Genomic DNA, 17161 nt, shown 5'->3' on the forward strand with positions numbered 1-17161 from the left:
GGGCAGGCTTGCAGCGTGTCATTCGGTCAGCTGAGAAGGTGATTGGCTGCAATCTGCCGCCGCTCCAGGACCTATACGCCACCAGGACTCTGAAGCGTGCTGGAAAGATTGTGGCTGACCCCTCCCACCCCGGACACAAGCTCTTTGAGCCACTCCCCTCTGGCAGGAGGATGAGGTCCATTAGGACCAAAACCTCACGCCACATAAACAGTTTTTTCCCCTCCGCCACTAGCCTTCTAAACAAGGCTCGGAATCCATCCTGACTCTCTCCACACCCCACCTCTGGCTCCTCATGCCACTGTACCTACTCTGCTGTAGCGTCCCTTTTCACTACTGTTTAACTTATTTTACTATTTAAATTTATTTTATCGTTATTAATACGTACTGTGTGTATATGTTTATACTTATATTGTTTATATCTTTTTATCCTTCTTATATTTGTATGTGTGACATGCTCCAACAACACCATGACAAATTCCTCGTATGTGCAACGTACTTGGCAATAAAGCCCTTTCTGATTCTGATTCTGATTTACATGAAACTTAGAATGTGTGGTCTACATGTGATAATGAGCCGGCCCCTATAATATAACCACGCCCACTTACTCAGGCCACGCCCCCTTTCATAACATTTGTACCGTTTAAGGTAGAGTCTTGTGTGAGGTGTCACTGAACTCAGCAGAGAGTTCCCTTTTCAGTGGTCATGTTTTGCCCCGCCCCCTATGCTTTAGCCACGCCCCCTTTCATAACATTTGAACCGTTTAAGGTAGACCCTTGTGTGAGGGATCGTTGAACTCAGCAGAGACTTCCTTTTTCAGTGGTCATGATTTGCCCCGCCCCCTATGCTTAAGCCACGCCCCCTTTCATAACATTTGAACCGTTTAAGGTAGAGTCTTGTGTGAGGTGTCATTGAACTCAGCAGAGTTGCTTCTTCATTGGTGATGGTTTGGCCTGCCCCCTATGCTTAAGCCACGCCCCCTTTCATAACATTTGAACGATTTAAAGTTGACCATTGTGTGAGGTATTAATGAAATCAGCAGGGAGTTCCTTCTTCATTGGTGATGGTTTGGCCCGCCCCCTATGCTTAAGCCACGCCCCCTTTCATAACATTTGAACGATTTAAGGTTGACCATTGTGTGAGGTATCAATGAACTCAGCAGAGAGGTCCTTCTTCATTGGTGATGGTTTGCGGTGTCTGAGTGCCGCGCAAATGCACGGTCGCAAGGAGCGGTGATCGCCGCTAACCCCGACGCGCGCAGAGGAGCGAGGGCCCGTCCATCGCTGCTTGCAGCTTTAATTCAATTTGTGTTTCTCTGTTCTGTATGTCTAATGATAAAAAACAATAAAAAATTGATCTTAAAAAAAAAAAAGAAAAAAATGTGCATGAGGCATCAATACTTGAAAATATTACATTTTTCCCACATTTACTTTCTGCAGTCTGACTTCAGTTCACCACCTCACCATCGCCAATTCCCATTGTCTCCAAAATGTGCGTACGCATGGGTCAGAGTTTGCGTGGAGGACCACACATTCTCCCGTTTTTTTTTGGTTTTTTTTTTTTTTTTTTTATAAATAACCTTTGCATGGGAAGTGGGGTACGCACATTTTCAGCCCCATTTTGTGCGTACGCCACATTTATAAATGAGACCCCCAGCTGATTTGACAGACACAGGAAGAGGACAACTGTGCGGAAGATTTTCTTCTCCACTCATTTGATCCAACAGAGACACACACAGTAGAGTCTTGGCTGACACCATGGCAATGGAAAGGATTAGGTGTGATCACACAGTTTTTTATCACGTCTGACAGGGGAATCATTGCAGTGTGGTCTGGGAGAATATCACCCATTATAAAACTGGCAATGAAGCCTGCATTACCCCATCTGAACTTGTTTTTCTTCAACCAGAGCCTCATTTTACTAGTTTTTGCCATTGTCAGTAAGGCCCCATCTCCTCCAGAAAATTAATAAACAATTTAATAAACGATCAACCGTTTAAGAAAAAATTCTGGGTCCAATTTCCAAATGTTTTTGTCTTCTCTTACAGTACAATATATCATCCCAGTCTTTAGGAAATTGTGATACCAATATTTTCTAACATTTTATAAAACAAATATAACAATTGTTTCCTCGAAAAGATAGACGTGCTCAAATTTGTTGGTACCCCTCCACAAAAAATGAAGAATGTACAATTTTCTCTGAAATAACTTGAAACTGACAAAAGTAATTGGCATCCACCATTGTTTATTACATATTTAAATAGAAATCAGACTTTGCTTTAGATTTTTTATTCAACATAATATTGTAAATAAGAAAACAAATGAAAATGGCATGGACAAAAATGATGGGACCGCTAACCTAATATTTTGTTGCACAACCTTTAGAGGCAATCACTGCAATCAAACATTTTCTGTAGCTCTCAATGAGACTTCTGCACCTGTTAACAGGTAGTTTGGCCCACTCTTCCTGAGCAAACTGCTCCAGCTGTCATAGGTTTGATGGGTGCCTTCTCCAGACTGCAAGTTTCAGTTCTTTCCATAGATGTTCGATAGGATTCAGATCAGGACTCATAGAAGGCCACTTCAGAATAGTCCAATGTTTTGTTCTTATCCATTCTTGGGTGCTTTTAGCTGTGTGTTTTGGGTCATTATCCTGTTGGAGGACCCATGACCTGCGACTGAGACCGAGCTTTCTGACACTGGGCAGTACGTTTCGCTCCAGAATGCCTTGATAGTCTTGAGATTTCATTGTGCCCTGCACAGATTCAAGGCACCCTGTGCCAGGCGCAGCAAAGCAGCCCCAAATCATAACCGAGCCTCCTCCATGTTTCACTGTAGGTATGGTGTTCTTTTCTTTGAAAGCTTCATTTTTTCGTCTGTGAACATAGAGCTGATGTGACTTGCCAAAAAGCTCCAGTTTTGACTCATCTGTCCAAAGGACATTCTCCCAGAAGGATTGTGACTTGTCAATATGCATTTTAGCAAATTCCAGTCTGGCTTTTTTATGTTTTTCTTTCAAAAGTGGAGTCCTCATGGGTCTTCTTCCATGGAGCCCAATTTCGCTTAAAAAGGGACGGATGGTGCGATCAGAAACTGACGTACCTTCACCTTGGAGTTCAGTTTGCATCTTTTTGGCAGTTATCCTTGGTTCTTTTTCTACCATTCGCACTATCCTTCTGTTCACTCTGGGGTCGATTTTCCTCTTGCGGCCGCGCCCAGGGAGGTTGGCTACAGTTCCATGGACCTTAAACTTCTTAATAATATTTGCAACTGTTGTCACAGGAACATCAAGCTGCTTGGAGATGGTCTTGTAGCCTTTACCTTTACCATGCTTGTCTATTATTTTCTTTCTGATCTCCTCAGACAACTCTCTCCTTTGCTTTCTCTGGTCCATGTTCAGTGTGGTGCACACAATGATACCAAACAGCACAGTGACTACTTTTCTCCATTTAAATAGGCTGAATGATTGATTACAAGATTGGAGACATGTGTGATACTGATTAAAGAAACTAATTAGTTTGAAATATCACTATGATCCAGTTATTTATTATCTTTTCTAAGGGGTACCAACAAAGGTGTCCAGGCCATTTTAGAATATCTTTGTAGAATAAGCAATAATTCATCTCTTTTCACAGCTTCTTTGCTTTATTCTATGACATACCAAAGGCATGCAAGTATACATGATAAAATAGCTTTCAATTTCATCACTTTTCAGGAGGAATGAAGCATTATTTCAATGAGCTGTAAGGGTACCAACAAATTTGAGCACGTCTGTACTTCTCAGCTTATTAGATAATAAAAAGAATTGTTAGCTGCAGCCGTATGTTTGTAGTATTCCTGCTGCAGGTGCTTATATTGTATCAGTTTTGGTCCAACTGGAAAGCAGCGCTTCTGATGAACTATAGTGAGGACAGTAAACAATAAACTGTCATGATGGCAAAAGCTAGGAAAACAAGGTCCTGTTTTACACGTTTAGTGTCCCATGGTGCTTCAGGGGTTTTCCAACCCTATGTATCTAATGAAAAAAATTCTGAGGAGAAACACTAAGCATATGGAACCTTTGGGATATGAAAATGATCAATGAAAGGTCTTGATGTATTGGTCCAGCAGAATGTATATAGTTAAAAGGTATGTATAGCTGCGCATTGACTGAAGAGGCAGAAGCTTGAAATGTTTAAGTGACACTGCACACACACAGGTAAGGGCAGAGAGGCTGGGTGAGCAGCTGGGTGCCATGGTAGAGTGAGAGAAGGGGGGGGTCTACCTGGTAAAGACAGTGGCAGACACTGCGGAGCTGTGGGGGGAACTCGCTGGATGAACCGATGATGGCCTGGAAGAACCGTTCGGTGATCTGCAAGAGGTTCCTCTGGTTGTCCTCCAGGTTCTCACCTTGCTCCAGCCTTATGAAACAAACAAGAAGCTCCTGTCAGTAAGGCTTTCAATTCTTAGGCTTCATGTTTATTTATTATTTACTGAGAAATTGTCTTATAAAACGATCACTTATGAGTCAAACACTTGAGTAACAAGTATTTGCAAAAACTTGTTTTGCATAGGGCCCTCAAAAAGGGACTACATTCTTCTTAAGAAGGACAGCACTGTTGTTGCCAACTTGGCCTTTGTTTGTGGTGTGATTTACCTCGACTTTCAATTTTTTCAGATGAATTTAAATAAAAATGTTGATGATTGATCATCTAATCATTTGTATGTTTTATTTATGTTAAAGGTCACTTTCAATTATTCTAACTAATGATAATGTGGAGCGCCTGGGTAGCTCACCTGGTAGAGCGTGCGCCCCATGTACAGAGGCTCAGTCCTCACCGCAACAGCTGCAGGTTCTATTCCGACATGCGGCCCTTTGCTGCATGTCATTCCCTCTCTCTCTCCCCTTTCATGTCTAAGCTGTCCTATCAAATAAAGGCCTAAAATGGCCAAGAAATTATCTATCTATTTAAAAAAAACAAATCTAATGATAATCTAAAAAAACAAAGAAGAATTGTATTTTGGGAGGATGGGGAAGAAATTAGTTATGAGCCCTGCCCTCAGTTCATACATACAATATATATATATATTGTATGTACGGGGTACGGTGCCTTGCTCAAGAGCACCTGGCAGTGCCCAGGAGGTGAACTGGCATCTCTCCAGCTACCAATCCACACTCTGTACTTTGGTCCGTACTGGGAGTTGAACCAGAATGCTGTGATGAACCAGTCCGAATCAAGTATCCAACCAAGCCGTGTAATAAGCCAAGTAATGTCCCATTCAGGTCAAAATGCCCATCTGTTGTTGCTTGATGGGCTTGAGTTTGCCTTGAGTTTGTTTTGGATTGTTGCTATAATAATAAACATCTGCATAAAGCAAGCATATTTGTCTGTTCCCATGTTGATAAGAGCATTAAAAACTTGAAAATATCACTTTTAAAGTACATTTAGAACAGATTAAAAAAATGTTTGATTAATTTGTGAGAAATCGCGAGTTATGTATGGACAATCATGCGATTAATCACAATTACATATTTTATTTGATTGACAGCCCTAATTATTAATTATTAATAATAATGTATAGAGAATATATGAGAATATCACATTTAGTATTCTAACAGTATCCTGCTGTGAGAGCTTCTATATAACACAGACATGAATAACAATAGTTTAGAATGAGTTCTTGTCTTATTGGATTATTTGACAATTTACTGTCTGACAATATGAATACTACAGTGAATGTTGTCAGAGCATCATTCTATATAACACAGACATGGATAACAATAGTTTAGAATGAGTTCTTGTCTTATTGGATTATTTATTTGACAATTTACTGTCTGACAATATGAATACTACAGTGAATGTTGTCAGAGCATGATGATGCATGTACTTACTAGGGCTGTCAGTCTTCCTCTATAATACTATTTGAATTCCATTCGTTATTTTATTTAATATTCAAATAATATTCGAATATTAAATGCTCAAATTCATCCTGTTATTAATATTTAAGATATTACACAGGCTTATGGAACGCCAATGCCACTATCAGCATGTGGTTATTGTTACACATTCTGTCCACTAGAGGGACTACTAACATTACAAAACAAACTTTTGAAAACAGGTGATCGCTTTCTTATTAACAATAAAATAGCGGGACAAAATGAATGACTTTAATTTGTCAACTTTAATGTACTTGGCTCAAGCTCGTGAATAAAATATTTAAATCCAGACCCCTGCGTGATGTTGATCGGTCTCATATCTTTACATTTGAACCGTAACAGTTTGTCCGTTATCACCTGGTGGACAGCTGGTAAGCCCTAATACATCCATGGGTAAGCCCCGTGATGAGGAGAGAGGCAGAAGAAAAGTAATTCTTGCCCGTTTTTAGTGGCAATTCTTTGGACAGATCGCCTAGCTTGTCAGGGTGTAACGTTGTCAGGTGTGCCCTCAGGTCGCTCTCCGCCATTTTTGATAGTATTGTGATGATGATACCGTGTGGATGTATGTATTAAGGGAACGTGTACGATTGTGATACGATTCAAAAACTTTATTGTTCATCAGACTAAACAAAAGCATTTAATTTTCACATGCGTATAGGCCAAGGTGACGAGAAAGGCAAGATTGCATATAAAACATTTAAAAAATTCATAAAAAAGCAATATTCGAATAGTAATTTTAGCATTCGAATAGTATTGATTTTTTTAATATTCTAATTATTTTCGAATTTCAGAATTCGTTCCAACGGCCCTAGTACTTACCTGGTAGGATCCACCTCAAAACTGATGTGTTCAGGGGTGGTGATGACCCCTCTTAATAAAGGCTCCAGTAGCTTCTGCAGGTATGCTGCCCCATATACCTGACACAAGACAATATAAATCCAGTCAATAATATATATGTCCTTGTAGGCAGATGTTTTAGATCAGACATTTCTAATTATTTCATGGCAGGGGTTGTGCTGTGTTTTCTACCTTGAAACAGAAGGTCATTATTTTGCTGGCCAGGCTGTTTCCTCTGAAGAGAGTCTGCATGGAGTCGGCCAGCTCCACCTCTTTAGAGAACATGTTCCACAGGAGCTGGTAGAGGAGGTGGCGGGAGTCAAACAGCGTCACCAGGACTCGGGCTAGTTCATCCTGGAAAGACAACAAACACACACATATATATATATATATCACTGAATCGATATATATGAGTATATATATATATATCATAAAAAGTTTTATGGATATATGTTAATGCAAAATTGTAAATTTTTTCCCCACATGCATGCACTGTATGTTCCAACATACCTGTGCTGAGCGGTCAAGGAAAAATTTCAAGGTTTAAGGTTGTTTATTTGTCATGTAAACAATAACAAGCAGTCGTTGGCAAATAAAATCTTAGGCCTCAGGCACATCCAACAATGCTCAATAAATAACAAAAAAACAATAACAACAAAACAACACAAACACACAAGTAAAAGCAAAATCTGTATTTTTTCAAAATCTCTTTATTGAGTTTTTCCAGGACAAGCACAATATACATTACAGCACCCCATGGACTACGAGGTGGCAATACTGTACAATAAATGTCCAGATAAGCAAGCAAACCATTACAGAACCAGTAATGAAATGCGTTTATGGAACTTTTGGATATCATTGCAAGAATTGCACTCCAGGTATCATCAGTGATTTCGGCTCCCATTTCTTCTTCCCAAACCTTCTTTATTTTAGTATCAGATAGGGTTACATGGGCTAGCAAAAGTGAGTATAGAAACGAGATTGACCCCTTACTGTTAGCGCTGTGACGAATAGGGCACGTGAGTATGGTGTTTATAGGTTTGTTTTTCGTAGCCCCGGGAGATGAGTTCAAACATAATTTCTTATTTGGAGGTATCTGAAAAAAATTGATGCTGGTAGGAAATGAGACTGTCGCAGTTGGTGAAAAGATGCTAATTTTCCTCCAATGTACAGGTCACCAGTTGTGACTATACTTTTATCTTTCCAGGCAGAAAAAGTTGGATAATTTAAATCCGGAGAGAAGGCATGTTTTTGCCAATAGGGCTATCTAGGTAGACTTTGGGCAACTTGAGAAAGGTTGGGATTTGCCTCCATATTCGAAGAGAGTTCAGAACAACAGGGCTGGTTATGTTAGTCAGGATTTTAACTTTGTCGGGATTATTCAAAAGCGCTAAGAGGGATGTAGGTCCACATGCTTCCTGTTCAATCTGGAGCCAAGATGCTGTCCTTATTAAAGTGGAGTCTGGTGAAAGGCTTTGGTGCCAGAGGGAGAACACTCAAATGTGCAGCCCAGTAATAAAGGCGAAATTGAGGAAGACCTAAACCACCCCTAACCTTATCCTTACATACAGCAGGGAAAATAAGTATTGAACGTGTCAACATTTTTCCCAATACATATATTTCCGATGGGGCTATTGGAATGAAACTTTCACCAGATGTCAGTAACAACCAAGTAATCCACACATACAAAGATAGCAAAACATGTATGTTCATGAAAAAAGTTATGTGTAATAAAGTGGAATGATAATGGGATTAAATATTGAACACATGAAGAAAAAGGGGTGTAAAAAGGCATGGGAAGCCAATAAACCAGCTGAAATCTGTCAATATTTAGGAAGCAATCTTGCCCCCTATTAGTGCAAATTAATATCAGCTGGATTAGTCCTAATTGATGGCCTATAAAAAGATTTCTCATTACCAAGGTGTCACTCAAGAAGCATTTCATGATGGGTAAAAGCAAAGAGCTGTCCCAAGACCTTCGCAAGCTTATTGTAGAAAAACATACAGATGGCACTGGTTACAGACGAATATCTAAACTTCTGAAAGTTCCAGTGAGCACTGTTGGGGCCATTATCCGGCCTTTATATGTTATCCGGCCATTTTATGTTTTTTCTCAACAGCCTGGATACAAGCAAAACAGTGTGAATCATTCTCAGAAAGTGCAATCATTCTCAATGTCATAGTGTATCCACCTACATTTTTCAAACCACTGAGGCGGAAAAGAACTGGAAAAATCCTCATCTCCAAAACATCTATCAGGAAAAGCCCGACCCCGAGGCTGGCAGCACTGAGTTGACGTTGTTGATGTTCCCTCTGTGGCTGCTAGCTTGGCTTACAAGATTAGCTCCCTTGTCGTCTGTTGCTAGCAGGGTCGCTCTGGGAGTGACAGGTGCAGAGGTGCTGCTGGTACTTCTTTCGGTTACAGTTGTAACAGAGGTTTTTTTTTTTTTTTTTATAAAGAAATCCAAAATGCGCTTTTGTGCCATGGCTAGCTAACTTCTGTACTGTTGACCAGCTGGGAAAGTTTCCACAACTACCTTCACTAATGAATGAGCGTCAGAGGTGCGGCAAAATCGGCAGATTCATTCTAATCAAATTATGTGTTTATCTCTTACTTACCAAATTTTAAAATGTATTACATTTAAATTGTAATGAAAGGGATTAGGTTTATGTTAATAATCAATTTATTAAAAAAAAAAAAAAAAAATCTTTTTTAAATTATGGTTGTAGTAGTTTGTCCTTTCCCTAGGGGGTGCTGCAGCACCCTTCGCACCCCTAGTTCCCGTGGCCACGTGTGGGTTAATCCTTTTGAAAGGTCTGCACACATCCGCCTTGAATATTACTAGTGGGCAGCAGTCCTGTACTTCCAGCCTGTGAGTTGATCCTTAAAGCGTGCATATAAGTTCTTCAGCTCATCTGGGAGAGATGCAGACATTGCCTCAACACTGCTACTTTTCCTGTCTGTTACGGTTTCTGGTGTTGGAGCCGTGGTAGTTAGACTCAACTTTGTTAATGTATTGACTCTTTGCAATGCTAATATCTATCCGGAATGCATACCTGGAATTCCCAGTTAACCCCGAGTTTCTGATTTGAGTCCATACAGTAATCCTTGGTACGACGTCAACGATGCATTTGTCGATGTAGCCAATGACCTTGTTACACATGTGCTTCCGTGTACGTGTCCATGTTGTTGTCCTTAAACACACACCAATCTGTCGTGCAGAAGCAATGTCGTAGAGCTGAGTCTTATGTGTTGATTAAATCTCTTAAAATCTCCAGCCGTGAGGTGTCCTGTCGATAACTTCATACAGCTCGTCTAGTGCCTGGGTGGTGTCAGCGTGTGGTGGAATATACACCGCTGTGAGAACAACCAATGTAAACTGCACCAGCAAATATTAAGGCTGCATCGGATCATAAGGTGCTCTAGATTAGAAGAACAGCCGTAGAAATTATCTCCACATCTACTCAGCACCACTTGTTGTTAAACATTAGGTAGACACCTCCCTGTCTGCTCTTAACTGATGATATTGTCTGGTCATGGTGGTGAAAGGAAAGCACCTCTGGTACAATGACAGAGTCTGGGATTGAGGGGTCAAGCCAAGTCTCTCTTTCTGACTAGGGTTGTATCTCATAACCCTTAAATTGCATCCCAGACTCCTCCACTTGCCTCCCTTCTTTGCGTCTTAGTCCCTCCCACAAGGAAACAAGGGAGAGACGCAAGGAAATCATGGAAGGAGAGAAGCAACGTGCAAATGTGTTTTAGAGGAATGAGACGTCCTTTCCTCTGAAGCATCATATTAAAGGGATATTCCACTGTTGGAAAGATGAATATATCTTTAAATTGGGTCACTTACGTAGTGGAAATGTGAAAACATTTTAGAAATTGGTGGCTTCTAGGCCGAGAAAAGCCAGAAAATGTGTTTTGGCTCATGTGGATGAAAGACACCAAATCCCAGAATGCACTTGCTTCGCTGCTTTAGAGTGCACTCCCAAGCCACGCCTACTGTACAGACAGACAGACAGACAGTGAGACAGTCAACTCAACTCAAGTGTGTTTTATTGTCATTTCAACCATATACACGAAACGTTTCACCGTGGCTCAAGTGGTGTTACACATTTAAAATATATAAAAACGACATTATATAAAAACGACATACGAAACAGGCTACATTTAGTGAACACACATTATAGGCTCCGTAAAGTTCAGCTAACGCATACTAGCATTAGCGCTTGGTGGGCTGTAAACACCGAGTATAAACACAGCCGTAAACTTGTGTGGAATGTAGAATGGTCGGCATTTAACAGTCACAAACTCCACCAGCAGTTAGCAGTTAGTTGGATACAAGCACCCCCATTTCTGCACCAGTCCATGTTAACATAGCCCACCTCCACTAGTCTTACCCGGCGACAGAGCAGCAGGCCTGGTAGCTGGATAGTCCGGTACACTGTTGTTCAGCCATGTTTCCACAACAACAAAAACACAGCAGTCTCTGAACTCGTGTTGGGAGTTTCGTTGAAGTTGGATGTAGTCCAGTTTGTTGTCTAATGAGTGGACACTTGCAAGCAGGATTGATGGAACAGGTGGCCGGCTAGCGTTAGCTTTCCACCTAGATGCTTTCCACTCCTGCACACCGCTGTCGAGGTCCCTTTCCCCGGCTAGCGGCATCGGGCGACACTGCAGGCTAAGGTGCTGGTCTCCGTAGCAGGTGAAGCTCGCATAGTGTGTCAAGTATTCCGTCTGTAATAAAGTGTCCTGCATATTCTCCGATCTGTACCAATGTATCCCGGTGGTACACATGTGCGGTAGTTTGAATGCACATAATTGTTGTAAAAGTTTTCTGCTGAAAAGATGGAGCCTGTTAGCGAAGCTTCAAGATGACTGACACTCGTTTTGCTTCAGCAAGTTTCGGGTAAAGATGACAGTCCAACCCCCTATGGGCGGGTTGAAAACATGCGGAAGTAGCTCCTACTACTGGCTGTAGTCCATTGATTTTTTTCAGAGCCACAATACAGAGATCTCTCGTCTCAGGGGGACATGAGGGAGGGAAGCACGGTCATTCGAAAATACTACCGTGTTTCTACTGATAAAAGGTTAATGCTAAATCGGTGAAGTATCCCTTTAATACGTCATCTGTTTGGGCAGAGTTAGCAACTCCTTTAGCTGCATGTCTTCCAGGAAGACTGCTCTCGTGTTTCCTCGACTATAGCTCCTCAGTGATCCCTCCTCGATGCTCTCTCCTCGGTCCTCGGGGCAGAAATAAGAGCTTTGAGACGGCCTTCACCGAGGAGGGACAGAACAACTTACGGTTCAGCCGAGGACCGAGGAGCTATCAAATAAGGGTTATGAGATGCAGCCTAGGACCCCTGCACACGAGCCTGTTTGTTTGTTGGTCGTGATGAAAAAGTACTGTCCACCAACGATCTAGTGTAGAAGTTGTTCTCTGTCATAACGTATGATAGGGCTCGCTTTGGCGTCGCACATTTTGCAAAAAACTCAAAATAAGTAATAGAACTATATTAAACAAAAAAAGATGCAGAGGAGCTCGAGGCACAGCAGCAGTCCATGTTCTGCGCCTGTCTGGACTAAAATACTTTCTACAAGTCTTAGTACATACTATATGTTGAGTGGAGGGATTTAAGATGTATGCCCACTGTCAACATAATGTTGTATGAAACCAATCCTAAATAAAAAAAAAAGAGGTACACACCCACTGGGACCCAGGAACCACATTAGCCAGTGCCATGGCGATAGGCAGCTCTCCCTGGTCTCCCATCATAGTGACCAGCTCCACTAGCCTCTCAAATCGGTCAGCCAGAACCGTCTCTGCCAGAGTGTCAAACTCTGTTCCCTGCTGCAGGATCTTGGTCAGCACTTCCATGAAAGTGGCTCGAGTCTGCAGGTCCTTGTGGTAGCCCAGACCTGAGGAGAAAGATGGAAAAACTCTGTTGGTAACTTCTATTTAAAAAAAGCAACATTTTTCAAATGCTATGAGCGGTAATATTGTGGCTTACTTACCGATAGAGTGCATGAGGCCACTGTCTACGTTAGCGTTGAGGAGGTTGGACATGGCCAGGACAGTGCAGTGGCGGAGGGAGGCCAGGCGACGGGACATTCCTCTCTTTCGTCCTCCCACTGCCTGGCCCTCATCCTCCACCTCACTGCAGTCATTTAGCAGGTTCATGAACAGGGTGAAGTACCTGCACACCACCACAAACAACAGCTAATTCATTAGAAAGGGTTTGTCCATGCAGGTATTTTACCGCCAGTTCAGAGGGCCAATCTCTCTTTTTTCTCAATATATTTAAAAGCTTTGATTTTACACTCTTTCATGATGCTTCACACTTTCTTTTACTCATTTTAGTCATCCAACTGTCCTTGTCTATACTGTATGTTAATGCTGCATGTTGGAGTTTAGCTTGTTCAAATGTGTTCTCAGATGGTCATGACTTTGGATTTACAGTAGGGATACAACTGATACTCTTGTGAAGTACAGGGCAGGTTGGATGTAGGGTTGGGTACTGTTTACTTTTTTTCCGGTATCGGTACCGATACGGGTATCTGGAATTCAGGTTCCGGTACCCAAAGGTAACTTTTTTCGGTAATTTCACACAAAAAATTAATTTCAGTTGTAAAAATAATTCCAAACCTATTTATCCTATTTTCTTTGAACATTTTGTTATTTATTTAGAACATTTTACACACCACACAAAACACCTCCTTACCTCCCTCTCACCTCCAAACCCCATCCCTAGTATTCATTTCTTACACCGCACTGAAACTTGTATTCTTGTATTTGTATTAACTGTATAACTTATTCTATTTTAGCCTGTAGCTCATATATTGTAGGTTCCCTCTGTTCCACACCATTGTGGTGTGTTGTGGAATTGTTGGGCTGAGCATACAGCCTTCTGAAGCAGCAAAAAGCTATGTTGGCTCTTCATAATAATGGCACAGGGCATCCAAACTCAGTACTTTTTTGGGTACCGACCGAATTACGTCGCTACTACCAAGGACCGATTCACGTTAAATCAAACGGTGCCAAATTTCTAATTGGTCTTTTACAAGTATGCATGTGCATGACAAATTACTGCTAACAGGCAAAGTATCAGCTGAGCGTTTTGCAGAAATTAAAGTGAAACTTATCACACTTTTTGTCTGACTATAAAAGTTGTGTCCCGACACTGGAGTCCCATCTGTGCACTATACAATATAATAAAATCAAAGCGATTTTGGAAAGGGAACGCTCCTCACGCCGTAAGTCTGATTGACTTAAAATTTCTCACACATATGCAGCTCAATGTCCTCTACAAAAACATGTCATGGACCATAAAGGTCCGCCATGATGGATTTATTGCTAATTGCCCATAACTCAGGTTCTTCCACAGCAATCCTACCTAAAATTGATGGAGACATATGACACCATGACCTGAACGTATGTACCAAGTATCGTTAAAATCTGATAAAGCGGGGCGAAATCGTGGGCCTATTAAAATGCTGCATCTATTGTAGTTATGAGACGTGTGGTTGGTTTCACCAATTTTTCTATACAGCATTAAATTATCTGAAGTGACTTTTTAGCTTTTTAAAGACCGAAATCCGTTTAAGTAATCATTTGCACTGTGATTACATTTACTATTTGGTTTAATTGCCAAAATAAAAATGCTGAAATTGATTACAATGTTTCAACATTTGTTTCCAACCTTTTTATGTTTTACACCGCAGGTGTTTACACAGCTGCTTACAACTAAGAACAGCTTCACATAGAACCAAATAGATGTGTTTTCTCATGGAAATGATTTATTTGCGGGAGTTGCTCACAACAACCTCAGAGACTTTGTGTGGGTACTGAACTGAACAACACAGTGCAAATGACCGTCACCGGACTATTACAGCATTGGGTGGCAGCGTGAAAACATTCTTTATATAAATACATATAAAAAATAATAAAATAAAAATGAATATATATAAATACAATATATAGCAAAAAAGTACATTTTAGAGTTCACCAGTTTTGTGTGGGTTTAAGCTGTTAAGACTATCTGGCTGTGTATGGTGTGTGTGTTGCTGCTATAGAGATTAACGCAGCGCTATAGAGATGGAGACTGATCGCCCATCAGCCAAACAAAAGGATACAGCCGCTCTTCGGTGCTGTCTGTCGTTTCTAGTGTCTGGCAGTGCTAGTGTTAAATATGCAGTTTCAAGCGTCCTGATAAAAACTGAGGGTGTGCTTCATCTTTAAATCTCTTAAAATGATTGTGAACTTTTGTTGAGATGAATTTAAGATCAGATGCTACAAAGCCACAGAGGAGGTTGGGTGCAGGTGTGTTCTTACTTAAGGAAGAGCTGAGATTTGGCCTCCATCAATTCTACGCCGTCTCCCTCCTCTGGCTGAAGAGGAAGACCAGCTAACAGAGACACTACTGCCTCCATGCTGGCCTGGTCCAGGTCCCTACACACACACACACACAAAATAGTGAGGAGAGAGCTCTCTCAATTTCTTACAATATATTAGATGAGTTGATCACATGTAACAGAGCTGCACCTTGTCAGACACTTTATGTCATCATCAGCAGCTTGGTTAGAGGTTCCCATCACCCAGTCAGTCAGGTACTCCACCATCTTGTTCCTACAATAACAGAAGAAGACCAGAGCATGTGTGCAAACTTCAAAACTGACCTAGGGGGATAATAAATTAGTATCTAAAGGACAAGTAGAGTGAAACATAAGATCTTGAACCAGCTTTTAAAGGTGCCCTGCCACACAAAACCGTTTTTACTTGTATTTTTTTAAATATATTAGGTTCATATGCGTTTGTGTTATGTCATGAATGTGAAAATGAACTGCTACCTCCTCCGTGGTGTTGCCTGAGCTCATTACTATTCATGAGCTCGCCCAGTTGCGCTGGGTAAAGGATGCTGATAGCCAGGCTCTCATTGGCTAGCTGTTAGCCAATCAGAGTCAAGCAGCTTAGCTTGTTGAATATTAATGAGAACTGGCACAAATCAAGCTGAGTCTTCCTGCAGGCTTTCTATATCACGCTAGAATGGCTTGAAACAAGATAACCAAGGCTTTAAGTTAATATGTTTATATCCTATAAAAAAAGTGGCACAGTGGTAACTGGTGTAGAGTCGTAGAGGTGGCTTTGTCATTGACCTGAATGATGTGTGTATACCTAAAAATCAGCTGTTGTCACTGACCTAAACTTCATCTCCTGGCAGAAGGACAGGTCATCTCGTCTCTCCATCATCACCTCCACCAGCTGGCACAGCTTGGTTTTGATCTGGATTGCATGGACCACGTTGCCCAGGATGCGCACATACCTGAGGAATGGATCACAGGTCAATACACAGATTTTGAGTTTAACCAATAGGGGGCACCAAAAACACCAAGATGTACCGCAAAACCCAGTGCCAACTTTCGTTAAAATCTGAAAAAGGGAAAGAGGTGTGTGCTTGATCTCATCCCTTTTTCAATTCAGGAAAATAGCCACAAGCGGCAATCCATGGGTTCAAGCTGGAATGAGCCAGAAACACAAAACCTGGCCCAATGATTGGAAATTATGTGCATTCGGTCCCCAAGAAATATGAGCCCAATCGGCCATGTAATTGATAGAAAAGCGTTTTTTTAAAGGTTGTGCCACTCACCGTCCACTTGACTTGAAATTTCTAACACTTATGCAGATCAATGTGCTCTACAAAATAGCGTCTTGGACCATAAAGGTGCGCTGTGATAACTGTTTTGCAAATTTGCATGTGAAAAACAGTAAAATGAGACCAAAATTGGTTTGCAGCCTTGCAGGACTGGGATACGTATTTCTACTATAACAGATTGGTCAAAAAACATCAATCAAAGAATTAAAAAACATAACTCACTAACGGTGTCCAATCATGTTCAATCATAAAAATTGTAACATATCTTCAGTCCGACTTGAGGAATGGGTATAAGAAACGATTTTGAGCTCAACCCATAGGGTGCTCTAAAAATACTACAAATATGTACCTCAAAACTCGGTGGACGGAATATCACCAAAATTGGTACACATGGTCTGGTGGCGAGCAATAACCAGGATCTGAAGTGTTATATTGATTGGTGCATGTGGGCATGGCCTATTTAACATTTTATGCTAAATGATGCCTTATCTCAAGTTACTGGGGGCGGAAACAAGCTAGAAACATGAAAATTGTCAGCATAATTGATACTTATACTTCCCATAAAATATGATGCCATTTGGCCTGATGGTGGCACTATAACTTAGGCCAACATTTTGAAAGGCCACGCTCCTCACACAGTAAGTCCGATTGACTTGATATTTCTCATGCCAGTCCAGCTCAATGTGCTCTACAAAAAAGCCTATTGGACAATAAACTTCCACCATGATGGTTTATTGCTAATTTGCATAATGTGAAAAAC

The 17161-nt window shown here is 41.2% G+C and overlaps 1 protein-coding gene across 4 annotated transcripts in view; it reads right to left on the bottom strand.

The window, feature by feature from the left end:
- The window catches only part of nf1a (neurofibromin 1a), a 296381-nt gene that overhangs the window by 167335 nt on the left and 111885 nt on the right, over positions 1-17161 (bottom strand). For all 4 annotated transcript variants that reach the window (XR_004897871.1, XM_036003223.1, XM_036003224.1 and 1 more), the window contains exons 22-29: positions 15949-16071; positions 15294-15377; positions 15084-15200; positions 12767-12948; positions 12459-12670; positions 6943-7104; positions 6733-6830; positions 4261-4396 (exon numbers count right to left, since the gene is read on the bottom strand). Coding sequence is in view for 3 of the 4 variants with exons in the window: in XM_036003223.1 (XP_035859116.1) it covers positions 4261-4396; positions 6733-6830; positions 6943-7104; positions 12459-12670; positions 12767-12948; positions 15084-15200; positions 15294-15377; positions 15949-16071 (1114 nt within the window). In the remaining variant the exon portion in view is untranslated. The remainder of the gene's footprint in view (positions 1-4260; positions 4397-6732; positions 6831-6942; positions 7105-12458; positions 12671-12766; positions 12949-15083; positions 15201-15293; positions 15378-15948; positions 16072-17161) is intronic.

Source organism: Sander lucioperca, chromosome 7 (assembly GCF_008315115.2).
Source record: "Sander lucioperca isolate FBNREF2018 chromosome 7, SLUC_FBN_1.2, whole genome shotgun sequence".
In the NCBI taxonomy this organism is placed as follows: Eukaryota; Metazoa; Chordata; class Actinopteri; order Perciformes; family Percidae; genus Sander; species Sander lucioperca.